Consider the following 20,564-nt stretch of genomic DNA (forward strand, 5'->3'; position numbering starts at 1 on the left):
GCACCTAATGAAGTCTCCAGTGTGGACTGCCTGTTGACTTATTAGCCTCTCCTTCAAGAGAACACTTCTTGAGCTCCTTGATAGCAGGACTAAATGTGAATTTCATCCAGAGTACTTAGCAGTAGGAAGATCTTCAAATATTGTTGACGGATTGAATGGGAAAAGACAAACAAGAAAGTTCAAGATGCTAGAGTGAATGGATAAGCAGTTTCCTAAAAAGGAGACTTAAGGTCAAGGTTTCCAATTTTTGTATATTTTGGGACAACAGATCACATTAAGGAAGCCAGGATTGCATGTGAATAATAGAATGACAAATGTAAGTGTAAACATTCATTTGGAACCTTTGGCAAATAAAGAAATGTAACTTCATTTAATAATTCGAAAGAGTAGCAAGGTTTAGGTTTTGCTTTTGTTTTAGTATGGTTGAGACTGAAGTTTGAAGACATTCCTTAAGACAAAGTGGAGGACGGAGATGGAAGTAAGTGTTAAGGACAAGATGACAGGATCAGAGTCGGGCCACAGGTGGAAGGTTAAGTCTGAGTAGCAAACCAACAGAAGTAAAGGTAAAAAGAATAGTCTGAGGTAGAAAGGTAAGCCGTTAAGGAAGCTCGAATTACAAGTCTCAAAGAAGGAGAATCTGCCGGGAAGGGAGGTAAGACTTGTTAGTGCAAAGAAGAAAACTGTGGGTCCATTGTTGGGAGAGTAAATGGACGACCGACCTCTGCAAAAGATAATCTAATTAGCTTAGCTTTGTGACTACATCAAAAAACCTGCCTCCCTTCTGATTCAATCATCATGGCTATTTAAAACCATCTGACTTAGCGAATGGTAGAACTTTTCCTTTGCGCTCAGAGTAACAGGACTCCTACGTATTTTTATATTAGAATGAAAAGACGTCCCTCTAAAAATAAGACTTCAGTAGCACCAGGAAAGGATTTGAGAGAGGCCTTGTTCACAAGCGCATTGAGGGGCGGAGGGAGGTGTTCGTTTCAAGCCGCCAGACGGGCTGCGATCACGCCTCCGAGCGCCGCCAGACGTTGCTGGAGCACACTTCGCAGGAGGTCGAGCTTAGCCCCGGGCGCGGGGTAAGGTGAGAAGCGGGCTAGGCGGCTCCGGCTGCGCGCATCCGGCTCCCTTCCCTGTATAAAGCGGGTCAGGCTCCGGCCGCCCCCAGGCGCCCGACGGCTCTCGCCCCGGACGTTCAGCCGCACCGCCGGCCGCGGAATAAGTTCCGGGAGAACCGCCTGGGGCCTGGTAACGAGGAAGCTGTCTCCGGAGACCATCGCCAACGCTAAGGCCGACGAGCTGAGGTCGCCGAGGGAAGAGCGGTGGGACACCCTGCTCCTTCGGTCGCCGGCGGACAGCGACGCATAGTTCAGGGCCATCTTCAAACACTGCCCGCAGTATTTGTGTTCCGTCCCTCGGCCGGGGCAGGCCCTTCGCGGCTCCGCGGATCAGTTCGGCCCGTCTCGAACGCGGAGCCCGACCTCCTCAAAAGCCATCACCGGCGCGGCGGGGGAGCAAGAGGCCGCCCGTAACGAGCGCTCCCCTCGCGAGCATGCGCAGTCCCGCAGCGCACGTCGACGCCGCTGAGAGCCGGCGTGATTGACGTTTACGTCGGTGACGCCTGGGGCCGCGCGGACGTGGGGTTTCCGAGAGTGCGCAGTGGGTGCGTCGGCGGCGACCCTTCGGCCTTTTTCGGGAGGGGGCGACGCTGAGATGGGGGCGGCGGCAGCCGAAGCGGATCGCACTCTCTTTGTGGGCAACCTTGAAACGAAGGTGACAGAGGAGCTCCTTTTCGAGCTTTTCCACCAGGTAAGCGGCAGGGAGCAGCCTTTTCCTTTCGTTTTTCCGGCTCGGGTAGGGCCCGGCCCAACGGCCGTGGCTGCTTCCTTGGCGCAGGCGGCACCGGCCGTCCGGTCACCCGACAGGTGGGCGGGTTGGAGGCTGGAGGTCGGGCTTAGGAAGTGAGGCGCTCGCTGGGTGTCGCTTTATTAGAAGAACTGTGGTTAGTTCAGGCCGAAGTGACGGCTAAAGGAGGTGGAGGGTCCTCAAGTCAAGCATTCCCGTGGTAAAGATTCCGGGCTTCTAAGGGACCTCGTACGTGTGGGTCCTTCCTTAAGCTGGGCTTTTTCCTCTTCCTGCTTTTCTCATCTTCCCCTTGTAAATTGTGTTTCAGTTTCTTTGCCAGTACCCTTTTCCACTTAAGTTTCTTACAAAGTTGCGGCATTAAAATATTTCAGATTCGCAAATACTCCATAGGAAAGCAGCATTGTAGTCTTTCAGTATTAGAATCTGTATTAAAATGTGTTGAAATTTTTAGAGTAGCCTGTCCGCCCTCCAGTTCTATCCTCCAACAACTGGTAATGTTTGATAGATCGGTACAAAAGTGAATTTTCAGTCCAGGAAAACACTTTGTCTTGTTCTTGATCAGTCTTAATTTTCATGCAGTGGGAAAATGACAAATGTTGGTCGCCTTGTTACAAGTCTTAAAGTGCTGTGGAATGTAAATCCGGCGAGTGGGTTTCCAGTTCCTTACGGGCTCCCCTCTCCCAAATAAGTTAACCTAATTTTCAGTGATACCTATAGGGTCTTAAGCCAAGAGGGAAATTCTTCTGTATCCATTTTTTTTTTTAGAGTCCCTGGTTACATTTTTGTAGTTTTTTCAACTTTGTGATTTGAGTATATTCCTGAAATTGTCTTGTTGAAATTCTGAACACTTTTTTGTCTATAGGCTGGGCCAGTAATAAAAGTGAAAATTCCAAAAGATAAGGATGGTAAACCAAAGCAGTTTGCATTTGTGAATTTCAAACATGAAGTATCTGTTCCTTATGCAATGAATCTACTTAATGGAATCAAACTTTTTGGAAGACCCATCAAAATTCAGTTTAGATCAGGTAACTCTTCACTGATGTTGTTTGGGAGAGAGGTTGTTTGTCACTTTGTTTTTGCTTTTAATTTTATTACTCAGTTTTAAGAACCTCTCTTTCGATGAAAATGCTTTAAGCTTTGTGAGTAGTAAACTTTATATTTCCCTGAAAATGGGTAACATTGACAACATGGATTTTGAAAGTTGTAATTTTAAAAAGAGTTTAAAATGTCAGTTTGGGTTTGTGAAAAGAACATAAACTTTATTGTTAGAATGACTTGGGTTTAAGTTCACGCTCTGAAAGGTGCAACGATTATTTCCTGAAAATACTTTTCCTGGCTTCTTTGTAGTTTACTTTTACAAATTTTGATTCACGATCATGTGAGGATGAAACTTTCCTTTTATCCGTCTTACAGTTTAGTGTGGGGATCAGAATATTATGGCCAGATCAGATATTTATACATTGGATAGCAACCTTCCTTAGAGCCCCTTGTTTTGAATATATCTGCCGTTAAACACTTAGAATTTTCACTCTGATGAACTGTAAAGCTGTCTACTGAAATTTGATGTTTTCTCTTTTAGCCTGTGTCTACCTTTTTGGAGTGATTTGGGCTGAGGGAGACAAAATTTCAAATTATTTTCTATCAATAAGAGTTTCTCTATTTTAGGAAGTAGTCATGCCTCACAGGAGGTCAGTTTGTATTCCCAGCATCACGTTGGAAATTCAAGCCCCGCTTCCACATCTCCTAGCAGGTAATATTTCTCACCTGTTGTAAAAATCATTTATCAGGAGTTTTTCTTTTAGGTAGCGATCTCAAAACAAGAATGATTCGATTCCTTCTTTATGATCCTACCCCTTTACTCTTCTGCTATATTATTTGCTATTTTGGATTATAGTTATATACGTATCTATTCTAAGGGGACCAGGGGACCATAGGCACATTATATATAGTCCCCTTAAAATATCTACGTATATAACTGTATTTTATTTTCATTTGTAAAGACATATATCACACCCACATACATGTATATAACTGAAACAAAATTTCTTAAAACATTACATACCCTTACTACTTGTAGTACACTCTTTTTCATTAAAAAAAATCGGATTAGTTTTATGACCACTAATTGGTTGTTCCTTGCAGTCTCAAAATACGTACTAGTATAAACAGACTACTGGACGAAGAGCTCATAGAATTGGATTCCAGATCTTTCTGTACCAGTGTGTAATCTTGAGCCAATCTCACTTCTCTGGTCCTGTCTTTCCGTTTGTAAGGAAAGGGGGTTGATTTGAATGATTTGTAAAATCCCTCTCAGCTACTGAGGATTAGAAAAGGTGCCAAATTTATATTTATTTAAATAGTTTTATTTGCTTGGGGAGGCTGATACTTTACCAGGGGCAGTTTTTCCTGATATGTCCATAGAGCTACTTATCAGTCATAATGGGCTTCATTCAGGAAAGAGTTAACAAATAACCTGTCCTGTGTCAGCTTCTTCACCAAGGCCTTTGCGTTTGTGATCTCATGTATTCCTCACAGCAGTCTTAGGAGATAAGGATTATCATCATCTGTATCTTGTATATGAAGAAAATGAGAGTTGGAGGTTAACTTGCTCAAGTTTGAACTGCTCATAAGCGTGAACTTGTTTTCAAACCCAGGCTATGTGAATGAGCACACCCGCATGACATGAGTAGAAAGCGTTTAGAAAGTTTTAACAAGGAGAGATGACAGACGTGAATGAGGACCCAAAAGATGCCAGTGTGCCTTGATCAAAATGGAAAATGGAAAGTAGTAGAGGATATTGGTGAGGTAGAGCAGCGTCTTTTCTTGCCAGCTGAAGTTAATTACCTCTTTAGGAAGTGAAAAGTAAGATTTGAGTCCTTAAAATTAATATTCTGTTTACGTTACAGAACTCTGATTCCTTACTCCCCAGATTTTTTCCTATTTCCTGTCTCACTAAAGGCCTACCTAATTGCTCAAGCCCCAAATCTAGGTGTTATCCATTATTTCTTCTGTTTCCCTCATCTGTTACATCTATTTGATCAAATCTTTTGTCATTTTAGTTCTCAGTCTCAGCCTTTGCACTAGCCCAGGGATTGACAGTCTTGTTTCCTTAAAGGACCAGATAGTTAATACTGTGGGCTTTGCAGATCATGCAGTTTCTTCTCTGCCATTGTAGCGTTACACAGATAGTATAAAAACAAAAGAGCTTGGCTGTGTTGCAGGAAAACTGCTTATAGAAACTGGATTTAGCCCACTGGCTGTAGTTTGTCCACCCCTGCTATAGTCCTTCCCTCAGCTGGAATATGTGGCCTCAGGTAATCTTGTTATTCAGCCTTCACTTCAAATGCCTCCTTTTTAGAAAAGCCATCACTGACCAGTCAAGCTAAAATAGAACCCCCCACCTGCTCTGTAGTCATTTATGATTCTGTTATTATAACCATGTGAATTGTCGTCTTGTCTGAATCTTTACCCCAGGCCCATGAGAGCAGATACCTTGTTTGTCTTGCTTATTCTTGTCTTTATGTGTCTTACTCATGATCAATATGTTGTAAACATTAGTTAAATGAATGATTATATGTGGGTTTCCTTATTTTTCACAGGTATGAAAGGACTGCAGATAACATGACTGCATCAGCACAGATAATTAAAAGATCTTTCTCTTCTCCAGAAAATTTTCAAAGACAAGCAGTGGTAGGCTGATTTTTTCAATTTGAGTTGCTTAAAAAAAAAAAAAAAGGTTGAAATGTTCATTCTTAATTAATTCTTAAATTAAGTTCCTAAATTTTAGTTAGTGTGATATTTGTAAATTGATCATTCATTTTAGTTTTCACTGGACAGAAATGTATATTTAAAAGACTGAAGATAAATAGAAGAACTGCATCTCATGTTTGTGTTTTTCTTTAACCTTTGTTGGTATGTTGTGTGTGTTGCAAGTGTTGGAAATGCATTCTCTGATGTTCTTGTAGTCTGTGCTGAGTTACTTATCATATACTGATACTTAATACTGGAATATACTGGATTCTTCTAGACCAGCTCCCTCTTGAACTTTCCACTTTTTTCTGTGATAGTATCACCATGAGACTAGGCTTAAAATCCTAGGTATCTTTTACTGTTTCATCTTTGTCTTTGATCAGTCGCCAAGTCCTTTTTTTTTTTTTTTCCTGCGTTTACTTCTTCCTTTTTATTTTCTTTGCCCAAACCGTAATCTTGGCTTGTGGTCCCTAGGCTTTTGTATTTCACAGGTCTGCAAAATAAAAATGTAAGAGTGAAATAAAATAAAATTAAGAGACCAATGTAAAGGGATGTCAGCTTTTATAAACATAATATTTATTTTTGTCATTTTGCTGCAGACCATTAAACAAAAACAAAAACTTTGGCTCATGTCTATCCCCAGGCAGAATTTGGGAACCACTGGTCTAGTCACTTTAGTATTTGTCTCCATTTTCTCCTCACTAGCTCATTTCACACACCATTTCACAATTAATATTATAATTGTTTTGTTTATCTTCCTGGCAGTTTGACAGATATCTTGTAGGTATACATTGAAGTGAATGAAGCTATTGTATTGTACTGCTTCTAGTTGTGTTTAACTTAAATTCATCTAGACAAGAGTGATTTTGCTTTTTTATTATTGTTTGGTTAACCATGACCAGATACCTATTGGCTTTGATATCTAGGAATATTTGCAGTTAACATTTCCTTCTTTTTCTCTTCCCTCAGATGAATAATGTTTTGAGACAGATGTCATATGGAGGGAAATTTGGTTCTCCACATCTGGATCAGTCAGGATTTTCCCCATCAGTTCAGTCACATAATCATGCTTTTAACCAGTCTTCAAGCTCCCAGTGGCGCCAAGATGCACCCTCATCACAGCGTAAAGTCAGACAGAATTCTCATCCCTATCTAGCGGATAGACATTACAGCCGTGAGCAGCGCTACCCTGATCACGGGTCCGACCATCATTACAGGGGAAGCAGAGATGATTTCTTCTATGAAGACAGGAGTCACGATGGCTGGAGCCATGACTATGATAGCAGAAGAGACAGCAGTAGAGATGGAAAATGGCGCTCACCTCGACACTAACAAGTGTTAAAGGATGTTTTATAAAGTCTATTCTAGGCCCTTTTTGTTAAGTTGGTCTGGGAATGTTTTGTTAAAAAACTGTGTAGAGCAGCTTTACAAGTTGCCACATTTCTTTATAAAATTTTAAAAACCTAATAGCTGTCCGATACAGAAATGAGAAGAATTGTGGTTCTAGTTTTATTACATTAATGACCTTTCACCTCAGGGTTTTAAGAAGAGGAAAGGGTTTTATGCAAAAGAAAGTTCCACAATTCCTAATCATTTTAGACAGTTGAGGAAAGGATGTATTATATGAATTAGTTGTACTATGAAGCAGATATTTTAATTATTTGTTACCTTTTTGTATTGCAAGAAGTTTCTTGTTAGTGAACCAGATTTTGGTGTATATAATGGAAAACATTCAAGTTGATGATCTGAAATGATTCAGTATTTTGTTAATAAATGAGAAAATGTAATTTCAGTGATTCATTTTACTAACATTTGAGAAACTTGGTAAAGTTTGGGGATAAATCACACTGTTTAACTTCTGAGAGAGCTTAAGTGTAAGTTCTGTGACATGCTCTTGAGTTTAACCCTAACTGATCATACAAGTATAAATCTACACATGCTGTTTCATTATGAAAGTTTAGAATTTTCTCATTAAATCATGTTTGATGTACGACTGAAGTCACTCAGGAAGTTAAATATCTCAAGTGTTTATTTTTACAGTAGAAGTACAGTGTTACTGTAAATCCCCCCTTGCAGGAAAAACAAAAATGTAAATGCATAGTCAGATAAAATGGTAAAATGTTTTACTGAAAGTAATACTTTTTTTGGAAAAAAAAAAAAAAGGTTCATTAAACCTTAAAGTGCTGCCTCTATCACTCAGACTTAAAATTTTAACATTTTCAAAGTGCCCGGGATGTGTACAGGACACATTTTATAATGGAAATTGTACAGGTTGCTTTTTTTGTTTTTGTTTGATCATTCAAAAGAAGTTAGTCTTTAAAAATTTCTGATTCAAAAAATTTTAAATCTTGTTTAACAAAACTTTTATGATTGAAATGCTGTTTCCCTTTCATTGTAGAACTTGTTTATAAAAATTCATTCCGTAAAATTTGGATCCTTTTTAATGTTAACCACAACATTTGTACTATGTTGCTTTTTAATATATTGAAAACAAAAAGAAGGAGGGGTGTGTCTAATTTTTTTGACATCACTAACTTTAGAGACATTGTACACAGAAAGTAACATACTTTGATTCAGTGATTGCCTGGTGTTGAGAATGTTAGTTCTGGGGAGAGGGTATAGCTCAAGTGGTAAAGTGCATGCTAAACACGCAGGAGGGTCCTGGGTTCAATCCTCAGTGCCTCCATTAAAGAAGAGAAATCAAAACTTAATTACCTCTCCCTAAGACCAAAATAATTAAATAATATAATAATAAATTAGCAACAAAAAAGAATGTCAGTCCTTAGAGCATCCTGAAATACACCTTTTGTACATATCAAACAATATTTTAGAATTAGATTTCCAGTGACACATGGATTATGGTTCTGAGCACTGTAAACTAGCTTAATTAATCTCCCTGGTCTCTAGGAGTTCGTATAGTTCGTTTTCTCTCTTTCTTTATACATGCAGCTTTTCTGTGTCCAGGTAAATGGAGCTCTCCATTTACTTAGCACAGAGCATTAAGATCAAAAGATTCTGTTTGCTTAAGCAGTTAAATGGTAGAAGGATTTGTTGCCTATGAACCTGTTATTTTTAGGTGTCTTACCTATATGAAAAATTATTCATCAGCTTCTGTAGATATTAACAAAAGATTAATAGTGCTTTATTGCAACTTCTCTGTGAGTCAGATCTGTTCATGCTGATTCACAGGTGCCCCTGGTTCAGAATACTCTTTTTTAAATGGCTTTTGGGACACTGCTTGTGAGGTTCTAGTCAATCTTTTTCACTTTAGTCTCACTCAGTTGAAAGTAACCAAACTAAATAAATGTACTGTGTAAAGGGATAGAACAAGACAGCCACAAATAATTGAATATAGCTGGTGAGACAATTCACCAAGGTACTGAGAACTGCAGGAGTAGAAAGGGATCGTTTTTATGGAGTGGAGTTTCTCCCAGAGTGTTCCATGCAACACTGCTCTCACAAAGCGTTCTGCAAACTAACAGAGTTCTGTAAGCAAATATTTGGTAAATGTGCTGTGGAACACTGACTTTCTCTTAGTGACAAAGAACAGCAGCATAGAGCTTCTGACAAGTGCCACAGTAAAGAATGTTTATACCTGACGGTACTTTTCCAACTTAACTTGACCTTTTTTTAACCCTTTTATATAGAACACATTAAGATTCCCCCAAAGAATCTTTGACTCCACCCTTCTCTATGCAGTCAATCGATCAAAATTTTATACTATTTCTAATTCTGTTGTGTAGGCCCGTGTTCTTTGTGCCAACTGCCACCATCCTAAAATGGGTAGTCATCTCAACAGGATTATTCCAACAACACCCTAATGTGTAAGTACCAGTTTATGTATTCCTACAGTACCCTGTATCTCTATATTGAATAGACTTTCCCTTTATTTGTATCTCTGGACAGCTCCATGAAGGCAGGGACCGTATCTTTGTCACTATTGAATTCCCATATCCAGTGCCTGGCTTATATATAATACTTGGTAAATTTTTTGAGAATGAATGAATATTTGGCAAATAATTGAATTAAAAAAGGCTTCAACATAGAAAACTTTTTTGGAATAGATTTCCTAACACTGAACCATTGTTGCATCATATGGAAACTATGTCTCACAGTGTACTGTGCCTTTAATGCACTCTGGAATTTGTTTTTCAAATTTTTAAGTTTTGGATCTGTATTCATGAGGTTGTCTTAAAATGATTGCTTATCTTAGTTTAATTTTGGAATTATAGTTCTGCTAGTTTTGTAGAATGAAATGGTAAGCTTATCTTTTTGTCTGTTTTGGAAAAAATTTGAATAATATAGGAATCACCTATTTAAGACTTGTTAAACTCATTTAGAAAACTATTTGGTCTTAGAAGTAACCAGTTCACTTTCCCAATTTCTTTTATCGTTATTGATCTATTCAAATGTTCTACTTTCTCAAGAGTCAATTGGGATAATTTGTATATTTATTTTAAAAATCAGCACTTTGTCTTTTCAAATTTATGGGAACAGAGTTGTACATAGTAAGAACTTGTTTTGATAGTTCTTCTAGTGCAGGCTTTTGTCTGTCTGAAGAAGTCTCTTTCACCTTCATTTTTAAAATATATTTTTACTGGGTATAGAATTCTAAGTTGACAGTTGTTTTTTTCTTCTTTTTTTTCCCCTTTGAGTACAGGCATACCTTGGAGATACTGTGTGTTCAGTTCTAGATCACCACTAAAAACTGAATATTGCAGTAAGCAAGCCACACAGATATTTTGGTTTCCCAATGCATATAAAAGTAAAGTATGGGGGGAGGGTATAGCTCAGTGGTAGAGTGTGTGCCTAGCATGCAGGAGGTCCTGGGTTCAATCCCCAGTACCGCCATTTAAAAAATAATATAAATAAATAAATAAACAAACCTGATTACCTCCCCAACCAAAAAATATTACACTATACTGTATTCTAGTAAGTGTGAAATAGCATTATGTTTAAAAAAACCCAATGTACATATGTTAATTAAAAAATCATTTATTGCTAAAAATGCTAATCATCTGCATCTTCAGCGAGTTATAATCTTTTTGCAGTTGGAGGGTCTTGCTTTGATGTTGATGACTGCTGACTTATCATGGTGGTGGTTGTTGAAGGTTGGAATGGCTGTGGCAATTTCTGAAAAATAAGCCAACAGTGAAGTTTTCTGCAGTGATTGACTTTTCCTTCCACAAATGATTTCTCTGCAGCACGTAATGCTACTTAATAGCATTTTACCCATGGTGGAGTGTCTTTCAAAATTGAAGTCAATCCTTGGACACCCTGTTATTGCTTTATCAGCTAAGTTTATGCAACATTTTAAGTCCTTTGTTAGCATTTTAACAATCTTTAAGCATCTTCACCAGGATTAGATTCCATCTCAAGAAGCCACTTCCTTTGCTCATCCATAAAAAGCAACTCCTCATCTGTGAAAGTTTTATCATGAGATTACAGCAATTCAGTCACATCTTCAGTCCCCATTTCTTCTTTTTTTAAATTAAAAAAAATTTATGCAATTTTTATACAGTTTTTAAAGTTTATACTCCTTTTAAAGTTATTACAAAATGGTGGCTCTACTCCCTGTGTTATACAATACATCCTTAAGCCCATCTTACACCCAATAGTTTTTACCTCCCACTCCCCCACCTCTTATTTGCCTGCCACTGGTAACCACTAGTTTGTTCTTTATATCTGTGAGTGCTTCTTTTTTTGTTTTATTCCCTAGTTGTATTTTTAAAATTCCACATATAAGTGATATACAGTATTTATCTTTCTCTGACATTTCACTTAGGATAAGGCCCTCCAGGTCCATCCATGTTGCTGCAAATGGCAGAATTTCATTCTTGTTATGGCTGGATATTATTCGATTGTGTGTGTATGTCTATATATATACACATCTTCTTTATCCATTCATCTGTTGATGGACACATGCTCCACTTCTAGTTTTATTTCTCTTGCAATTTTGACCACGCTTGCCATTACTTTCTCCACTAAAGTCCTGAACTCCTCAAGGTCATCCATAAGAGTTAGAATCAACGTCTTTCAAAACTCCTGTTGATGATAATTTGAACTGTTCCCATGAATCGTGAATGTTATTAATGGCATCTAGATTGGTGAAGCTTTTCTGCAAGGTTTTTAGTTTACTTTGCCCAGATCCACCAGTGGAATCACAATATCTATGGCAGCTAAAATCTTATGAAATGTATTTCTTAAATAATAAGACTTAAAAGTGGAAATTAATCCTTGATCCATGGACTGCAGATTGTGTCAGCAGGCATGGAAGCAACATTAGTCTCGCCCATCTCCATCAGAGCTCTTGGGTGACCACGTGCATTGTCAACTAGCAGTAATATTTTGAAAGGAATCCTGCCCGCCCCCCACCCCCAAGCAGAGAGGCCTCAACAGTGAACTTAAAATATTCAGTAAACCATGTTATAAACAGATGCACTATCATCCAGGCTATGCTGTTCCACTTACAGAGCACAGGCAGAATAGACTTAGCATCATTCTTAAGGGCCTTAGGATTTTCAGAATGGTAAATAAGCACCGGCTTCAATTTCAAGTCTCTAGGTGCATCAGCTCCTAACAGGAGAGTCAGCCTGTGTTTTGAAGTTTTGAAGCCAGGCTTTGACTTTCACTCTCAAGCTATGAAATTCCTAGGTGACATCTTCTTCCAGTGTAAGGCTGTGTCATTTACACTGAAGGTGTAGACACCCTTAGTAAGTAACTTAGCTAGAACCTCTGGATGACTTGCTGTAACTTCTACAGCAGCACTGCCGCTTCACCTTGTACTTTTACGGAGACGGCTTCTTTCCTTAAACCTCTCCTTAAACCTCATGAACCAACCTCTACTGGCTTCATTCTTGTCTTCTGCAGCTTCCTCACCTCTCTCAGCCTTCAGGGAATTGAAGAGAGTTAGAGCCTTGCTCCGGATTAGGCTGCGGCATAAGGGAACGTGGTGGCTGGTTTGATCTATCCCGTCCACTAAAACTGTCTCCCACGTCAGCACTAAGGCTGTTTTGCTTTCGTGGCATTCATGTGTTCATTGGAGTAGCACTTTTAATTTTCTTTAAGAACTTTTCCTGTGTATTCACAACTTGGGTGACTGGTACAAGAGGCCTTGTGTCCAGCCTATCCCAGCTTTAAACATGCCTTCCTCACCAGGCTTAATCATTTCTAGCCTTTGATTTAAAGCGAGAGATGTTTGACACTTCCTTTCGCTTGATCACTCAGAGGACATTGTAGGGTTATTAATTGGCCTAATTTCAATATTGTTATATCTTGAGGAATCGAGAGGCCTGAGGGAAGAGAGAGACAGACTGTGGAAAGGCTGGTAAGTGAAGCAGTTGAAACATGCACATTTATTGATTACATTTGCCATCATATATGGGCACAGTTTGTGGCACCCCAAAACAATTATAATAGTAACGTCAAAGATCACTAATTATGGATCACCATAACAAACATAATAATAATTTTAAAAGTTTGAAATATTGTCAGAATTACCAAATCTTGACACAGAGACATGAAATAAGCAGCTGTTGGAAAAATGGTTCCCTCTTTATGTTTCCAGCTGCAGAAGCTCTTTTTTGCTAGGTTCCAGTCTTTTTTTTTTTTTCTTCTTTTGATGGCTGTCCAGCAGTCAGTTGTGGTTTCATTGTACTCATGAGGAGAGGTGAGCTCGTGGTCCTACTACTCTGCCATCTTGACTGGAAATCCCAGAATTATCCTTTTTATGTGCATTATTACCTTGCTTTATTTCAACAACAGTCTACATTATAATTTCTTTCTTTAAACAAACGAGTATAACGTTCCTCCGATGCATTGATATTTCTTTGCTAAGAAACAAGAGTTGCTATTGGTGAAGGTAAAAATGAATGTATCCCATTTGTTCCAGTTATCCACTGCTGTTTAACAAACCAGCTCAAAACTCAGTGGCTGAAAAACCAATCATTTGGCCAAGACTCAACAGGGATGGCTCTTCTCTGCTTCACTTGGCATTTGAAGTGACTCAAATGAGGGCTGGAAGATCTGCTTTGAGGAAAGCTTTCTCATACAGCTGTGAAGTGAGTGCTGGCTATCGTCTGGGAGCTCTGCCAGGGCTGCGAGCTGGGTACTTGGGTTTTTCTGCATGTGGGCTTGCTTGGACTTCCTTTCAGCGTGGTGGCTGGGTTCCAAGAGTTAGCATCCCAGGAGAGCAAGGTGGAAGTACCTGGCATTTTATGCTCTAGCTTGAGAAATCACTTGTGCTGTACTCTGTAGGTCAGAGCAGTCACAGTGGTCTACTCAGGTTCAAGGAGAGGGGCATACAGCCCACTGATCAGTGAGAGGAGATTCAAGGTCATATTGTAAGAGAAGAAAAGGGCTATTGGGGCCATATTTTAAAAACTCATTCTGCCATATCATTCTCTCAGGACCTGAATTCTGCAAGCAGTACCACTAAAAACAACTACTAGCAATTTTATTTTTAATTTTAACGATTTAAATGTTTATTTAAATTTTATTTTGGTGTAAATTGGAAAATCAGGAAGCAGTTTAATTTTTTTCCCAGATATCTACCCAGTTGCTAACAGTATTTATTAATCCATCTTTTCCCTCACTTACATAAAATGATGTCATTACCAAATTCTAAATTCGCCCATTGTATCAGATCTATTTCTGGGATTTATAGTCTGTATTTAAATGTCTGACTACTCATGCCCTAGAACCCAGTTATTGCAGGACTGGTTTCTCCCACATCCACCCCACCATTCTTTTTTTTTTCGGAATTTTGCTGGCTAATTCTTCCATGCTTATTTTTCTACATGAACATTATTATCAACTTGTCTAGTTTTAAACCAGCCTATGGGTATTTCCATTAAAATGGTAACTGTTGATTTTAAAATTAATTTAATTGTTAATGAGGTTGGGTATTTTTGCTTCTTTGTATCGGCCAATTATATTTCTTCATGAATTGTCTGTTCATATCCTTTGCCCGTTTTCCTATTAGGGTTTTGATTCTTCTTACTGATCTCTGAAAGCTCTTTGTATTTAAAAATACCAGAGCTTTGTCTGAAATGTTTCTTGTAAGTGTTTTCTCCAATAAGCTAATTCTGCTTCTAATTTTTTTTTTAAGTCTTGAAATAAAAATAAATCGTGTGTGTGTGTGTGTCTGTGTGTGTCTGTGTGCCTGTCGGTGCTCATGCATGGCTAGAGGGAGTAAAAGCTAACCATCTTTACTTGTATGGCTTCTTCTGTTATTTTGAGAGTCATGCATTCTTTCCCTACTTGAAAATAAATAAAACAGTCATATTTTTTCCCAGGATTTTTAATGACTTTTTTTTTTTGGTTGTTGTTCAACTGTTTAATCCATTTAAAATTTTAGTGTATTGTATGAAGTTCTGATTCACCTTTTTTTTTTTTTCCTAGTCAATTTCTCCAACACTATTAAAAACGCCTTTACTTTTTCAGAATGAAAGATATGATCCAGAAAACACGATTTTTCAAATCTGAAGTAAAATCCAGTTGTGATTTTGACTGTGGTTGTGGGAAGCCTGTGAACTAACATAGGAAGAACAGCCTTGTGTAGCCTGAATGTGAAATGACTTGTTGCTAGAGTGTGAGGACGTCAAGTCTCAGGTTTAATTAAGGTCTACTAGTGTAGATTTTAAGAAGACGAGTAGGCCTTGCCTCAAATTTGATGATCTGTAGATTTTAAATTAAAATTTAGCATTTCTGTTCCTAATGTGTGTGTATATAAACACACACACACACATATATATAACAAAATTTGCCGTTTTGCAGCGTACAGTTCAGTGGCATTTAGTGCCTTCATAATGTTATGCAAACATCATAACTGTCTCATCACTCCAGATAAACTCTCCCCATTAAGCAATAACAACCCATTTCACTCCCCCCCACCCCTTCACCCCTGATAACCTCTAATCTGCTTTCTGTCTTTATGAATTTGCCTGTTCTACAGAGTTCATGTAAGTGAAATCATGCAGTATTTGTCTTTTTATGTCTGGCTTATTTTACTTAGCATAACGTTTTCAAGGGTCATCCACATTGTAACACCTATCAGAACTTCATTTCTTTTCATGGCTGAGTTACAGACCCTTGTATGTTTATACCACATTTGTGTTTATCCATTCATCTTGTCGCAGCACACACAGTTTCCGCTTCTACTATGAATAGAAGTAATTCTATTTTAATAATATTGAATCTACTTTTCTCTACATATATCTATTTGTCCCCACAGCCCCTATATTTGTTTTTTTCTAAAGAAAGGGAAGTAAGTGACTAGTTTTTGAGCAGCTCTTAAAACCAAGTAACCTGAAAATCAAAGAGTCAACTAAAACAGCTTAGCGGGAGAAGCCAAGAGCCAAGAAGTCCATTGAATTGCCTGTAGTTTTGTTTTCTGTCCCACGGAACTGACTTTTCCAGAAACCACACGAATGAGGGAATGAGAACAGGAGCTTTTGACTTGCAAAAAGTCCTTTGCGCTGTTTGCTGGGTCCCTAGGGAATTTTAAGAAAAGCCTAAAGAGAAGAAAAAATAGCTTCTGTCTACTAAAACAAACAAACAATTCCTGAAATATCTGCCAAAATATCTTTTCTTAGAAGTGGATTGAATATTAACAAATATTTATAGTTACTATAATAAATAATTACTACTAAAAATTAGTTGTTATTTTTTGAAGGTTTATAATGTGGTGGACACATGAGCTGATTTTTCTTTTCACAGCAACTCTAAAAAGTAGGGAGTAATTGTTACTTTTGTTTTATGAATGAAGGAAACATGATTTAGGCAGGTTTCATTACTAGCTCAAAGTCACACAAGTAATGAGTGTAGAGTCAGAACTTTAATGCAGGGCTTTTCCATCCATACTCTTAAAAACTGTGGTACTAAGACAGGAGGGAAGGGGGCAGGGCACAACCATTAAAAGAATGACACAGCGATTGAGAATAGGTTAACTGTTTAGAACCAACTAAGTCCAAGACGGTGGAAGACTTGACTTCCAGTAGACCTTGAACTTCATTATAAGCTCATTGTAATATATTAGCATGCTAAATGATAAATCTGTAGGTTCATGACAGTTCTGAGGCTCGCCATAAAAGGCCAAAAAGTGAGTGGTGGCTCAATTTCTGTAAATCCCTGCCCTTCCCCAAAGTAGTTGGAACAATCCTCCCACTTGTTAGTGTATGAAATTATGCTCATACTAAAAAAACTAACAACCCTGCAGCCCACAGCTCCGCTGTCTGTCTCCCACCTTTTAAGACAGCCCAGACTCTGTCTATGGAGCGTGTATCTCCTTGAATAAGCTTGCTTTCACTTTACTATGGCTCATTTTTGAATGCTTTCCTATGTGAAGCCAAGGAACCATTACCTGGCAGGGCGTGTCCCAAGGACTTGCTCAAGACCTGGGAAAGGACCATCCTCTAGTGCCCCATTTTCCTGCAACAGTATCATATAGTATCCTTTTATTAATTTTTTAGTCCAATTCTTTTCCCTTTAGAATGGAATCCAAAGACTATTTTGAAGTCAGTGTAGAATTAGGTAATAGAAAATGGAAGCTGGCTTTCTGTTTAGAATATTTGGGCTTAATAATCAAAGTGTTCTCTACTGTGAAGTACATACAGAGTACATATTTCTTATTGATAAATATGATTTATAACTTTATGCCTTTTTTTGGAAATATACTGGCTTTTAATCTTTATTTTCCAGAAAAACCTTTCCTCTTATGCTATGACATACAACAAGTTGATAAAGTACACCTTTGTAAACAAAGATGAAACATTTATCTTTTTCTCTCCACCTGATCTTTCCAGGATTTGGTTTCTCCAGCTGGTTCTCCTATGGACTTGATGGTGTATTGCAACCAGATTACAATTAGTTGTGCTAATAGTAAACTTGTCCTTTGTTTCCAAGTTGTTTATACGTTGTCTCACTCTCTACTGCACTGTGACTTTGTTAATGTTACTAGCCATATTACTTACATCCTATTTATAAGATTGTTGTCTGGTACATTACTCAATGTGTAACCAGGCCTCCAACAAAACTGATGATGGCTAAACACCTTGAGGAAATAGATCACATTTGTAACTCAACATAGAATAATTATAGTAGTGTGATTCCAGGTATGGGAAGAAGCAACAAAGGAAAACATTTCCTGGATCATAACAGACTAGTAAAACAGGCAATCCGGAGAATTTTGAGATTATCAATAGGTCTGATCCACAAATTATCACCTTGAGTGGCATATCAACAGAATCTTGCCAGATTTAGGATGAACCTTTCGAGCACCGTGGGACAAACATTGGTCATGAAATATCTCCCAAACATTGGTTGAATTTAGGACCAAGGGGAAGCACTGTGAATGCGAAATATTGCCTGCCATATCAGCAAACAAAGGACGTTGCATACATCAAGCCGCCATATTGCAGCTGACCCCGATGGTGAGCCCTGAAGGAACTCAGGGTGGAAACAGGATGCCCATCACCCCTAACAGTGCACCTTGAGGAGACCCAGGATGAAAAGCACAGCTAGCTGGCCCTACATAGCTTGGGTGCCTATCAAGGGAACCATTCAGTGAGCTCAGACTCTTGCATCCTCCCATACATAGAAAATTGCTAAATTCCTTAACATGAGATACCGGGTTTTCTTTAACAGTAATCTCTTTGATGTTCTGACTACCTGGTCTTTGTTGCAAAAACTCCTGTATATCCCGGCTCCTCCCTTATCTCTTCAGAGGAGCAGTCCCTGAGAGCTACCTGAGAGGCTGTCTCCTGGTCTTGAAGTCCTCAGAATGTCTGCCGAATAAAGCATAATACTCAACTTTTATTTTGTGTATTTTTTTTCAGTCAACAGTAGCAAAATAGATCCAGTAAATTCCAAGAATTAAATGAGTACTGAGAAGTCTGTGGAGCTTGCATTCAAAGCAATGCTTACATTAGCAATCTCACTTTGATAATTTCTGGAAAATAAAATGAAATATATGCAATTAGATGAAACAGAAATAGGCCATTAAGAATTTTCATTGTAGCACAAGATGATTAAGATTCAAAGGTAAATGATCAGCTCTGAAGAGGGTTTGATTTTACGAACATACTTCTGGTATCTTAGTTTACTTTTAGTTATTTATTGTTAGTGATGATTTAAAGAAATCGAAGGGCCATTTGCTTTAAGCTAATTACTCCATTTTCCCAGCAATTCTGTTTTCCACATGAAGTTTTGTGGTTGGTGCAGGATTTCTCCCCTTTCAAAATTAAATACTAAGTGTTATTATGCACATTTAAAATTTAATGCAAGTGTTTGTAGATGATACTTCATTTACTACATAGAAGTAAAATTACTATTGTCAGTACTTACGTTTGAAAAATGAATTATTTTAAAAAACAATGTCAAGGAGAGGATTTCATTTGTTAAAATGATAATTCTAAGGCTCATCCCAAGAGCTGTGTTTTCACGTTTTGTTCTCCCAGAAACTTCTTCCTGTATCCTTTTCTCAGCTCCAAGCCTTTCTCCATCTCTTTAACTTCTTGAGCTGTTTCCCATCAGCTACAATGTAGTCTTTAAACAAACTTGATTTTTCATTACAACTTCTCTTCTGTTCTCTACTCAGGAAAGGACCTTTAGGGCAAGGGTATAGCTCAGTGGTGGAGTGTGTGTTTAGCAAGCATGAAGTCCGGGGTTCAATCCCCAGTACTTTCATTAAAAATAAATAAATAAACCTAATTACTGCCCCCCCCCCCCAAAAAGGAAGGACCTTAAAAAAATTTTAATAATTTTAATAATTTTTTTAATGGAAGTGCTGGGGATTGAACCGAGGACCTCATGCTAAGCATGCACTCTACCTCTGAGCTACACCCCCAGCTCCCAAGAAAAGACTTTTATTACCTCCTTTGTCTCCTTGCAGATTCTCTTACTTGTTTCACAAGTTGCAGTGGAGTTTTGTGCTCTAGTGACCAAATACAATGACATCTTGCAGACCTGATCCCAAGATTGATACCAATGACTTCACACCTTCATTTAAACTTTTACTTTCTCTTGTGTCGATGAAAGATATTAAACAATAGTCAGTCTAAGAAAGAAATAAAGAATTTTATTTGAGGATTAAAACCTGGGAGAGGGTTTTTGGAAAGCTCTGAGGACTATCCTACCTGTTAGAGGTCAAAGCACATTTACATAAGTTTTTGAGACAAAGGGCCATACATCAAAATAATATATTGGCAGTGTATATATATAGCGTCCAACAAAGTGAATCGTGGGTAATTGTGACCTCACAGGATTAAGGAAGGAATGTTATCGCCTAAGGAATTACCTTGCCTTGCTGGTGCCAGGAGGAAAATGCTTTTTTTTTTTTTGGCAAGGAGGCATTCCCATGTCTTCTAAGGGGATGTAGTAAGTGTGAAAGGCAGATACACAATGCACACTAAAGGGGAGGGGATAGTGGCTCAAATGACAGAGAAAAATTTATGTTAAATTTTTTTTCGGTCCTGCCTTAAAATAAATGTATTTCAGTATCTGTAATTCTGCATTTTCTTAAACCCCTTACCCATAATAATCTGTTGTTAAAATTCCCTTCTTTCAGGATGTAATCCAATTTCTATCCTCTGCAGTCAAAAATGAATCCCTTTCCCCTATATTCCCATACTGCTCCATAATTCTTCAAAGCATTGGCATGATCTCCCTTGTATTAAATTTTTTATCTCCTGATTTTCTTACAGAAATAAATTAAATGAGCAACTACTAAGTGGGGGAGGGTATAGCTCAGACTGCCTGCTTAGCAGTCCTAGGTTCAATCCCCAGGACTGCCATTAAAAAACACAAATAAATAAATAAACCTAATTAACCCCCAAAATAAAATAAATGAGCACCTACTATATAATGTATCAGATATAATATATATTTTTATTTAATCACCATACAATCCATTTTACAGATGAAAAAGTTAAAGCTACTTCCTT

The 20,564-nt window shown here is 38.2% G+C and overlaps 2 protein-coding genes across 2 annotated transcripts; one reads left to right on the top strand and one right to left on the bottom strand.

Annotated features, from left to right (window-relative positions):
- Positions 1–930: 930 nt before the first annotated feature.
- On the bottom strand, positions 931–1,385 carry C33H11orf71 (chromosome 33 C11orf71 homolog). The gene has a single exon (XM_010953521.3). It carries the CDS (start codon positions 1,383–1,385, stop codon positions 990–992), a length of 396 nt encoding a protein of 131 aa, XP_010951823.2. The 3' UTR covers positions 931–989.
- Positions 1,386–1,682: 297 nt separating this feature from the next.
- On the top strand, positions 1,683–8,122 carry RBM7 (RNA binding motif protein 7). Its single transcript, XM_010953522.3, has 5 exons — positions 1,683–1,815; positions 2,735–2,897; positions 3,538–3,622; positions 5,472–5,562; positions 6,592–8,122. Exons 1-5 carry the CDS (start codon positions 1,720–1,722, stop codon positions 6,952–6,954), a joined length of 798 nt encoding a protein of 265 aa, XP_010951824.2. The 5' UTR covers positions 1,683–1,719; the 3' UTR covers positions 6,955–8,122.
- The last annotated feature ends 12,442 nt before the right edge of the window (positions 8,123–20,564 follow it).

This window comes from Camelus bactrianus, chromosome 33, assembly GCF_048773025.1.
Source record: "Camelus bactrianus isolate YW-2024 breed Bactrian camel chromosome 33, ASM4877302v1, whole genome shotgun sequence".
Classification (NCBI taxonomy): Eukaryota; Metazoa; Chordata; class Mammalia; order Artiodactyla; family Camelidae; genus Camelus; species Camelus bactrianus.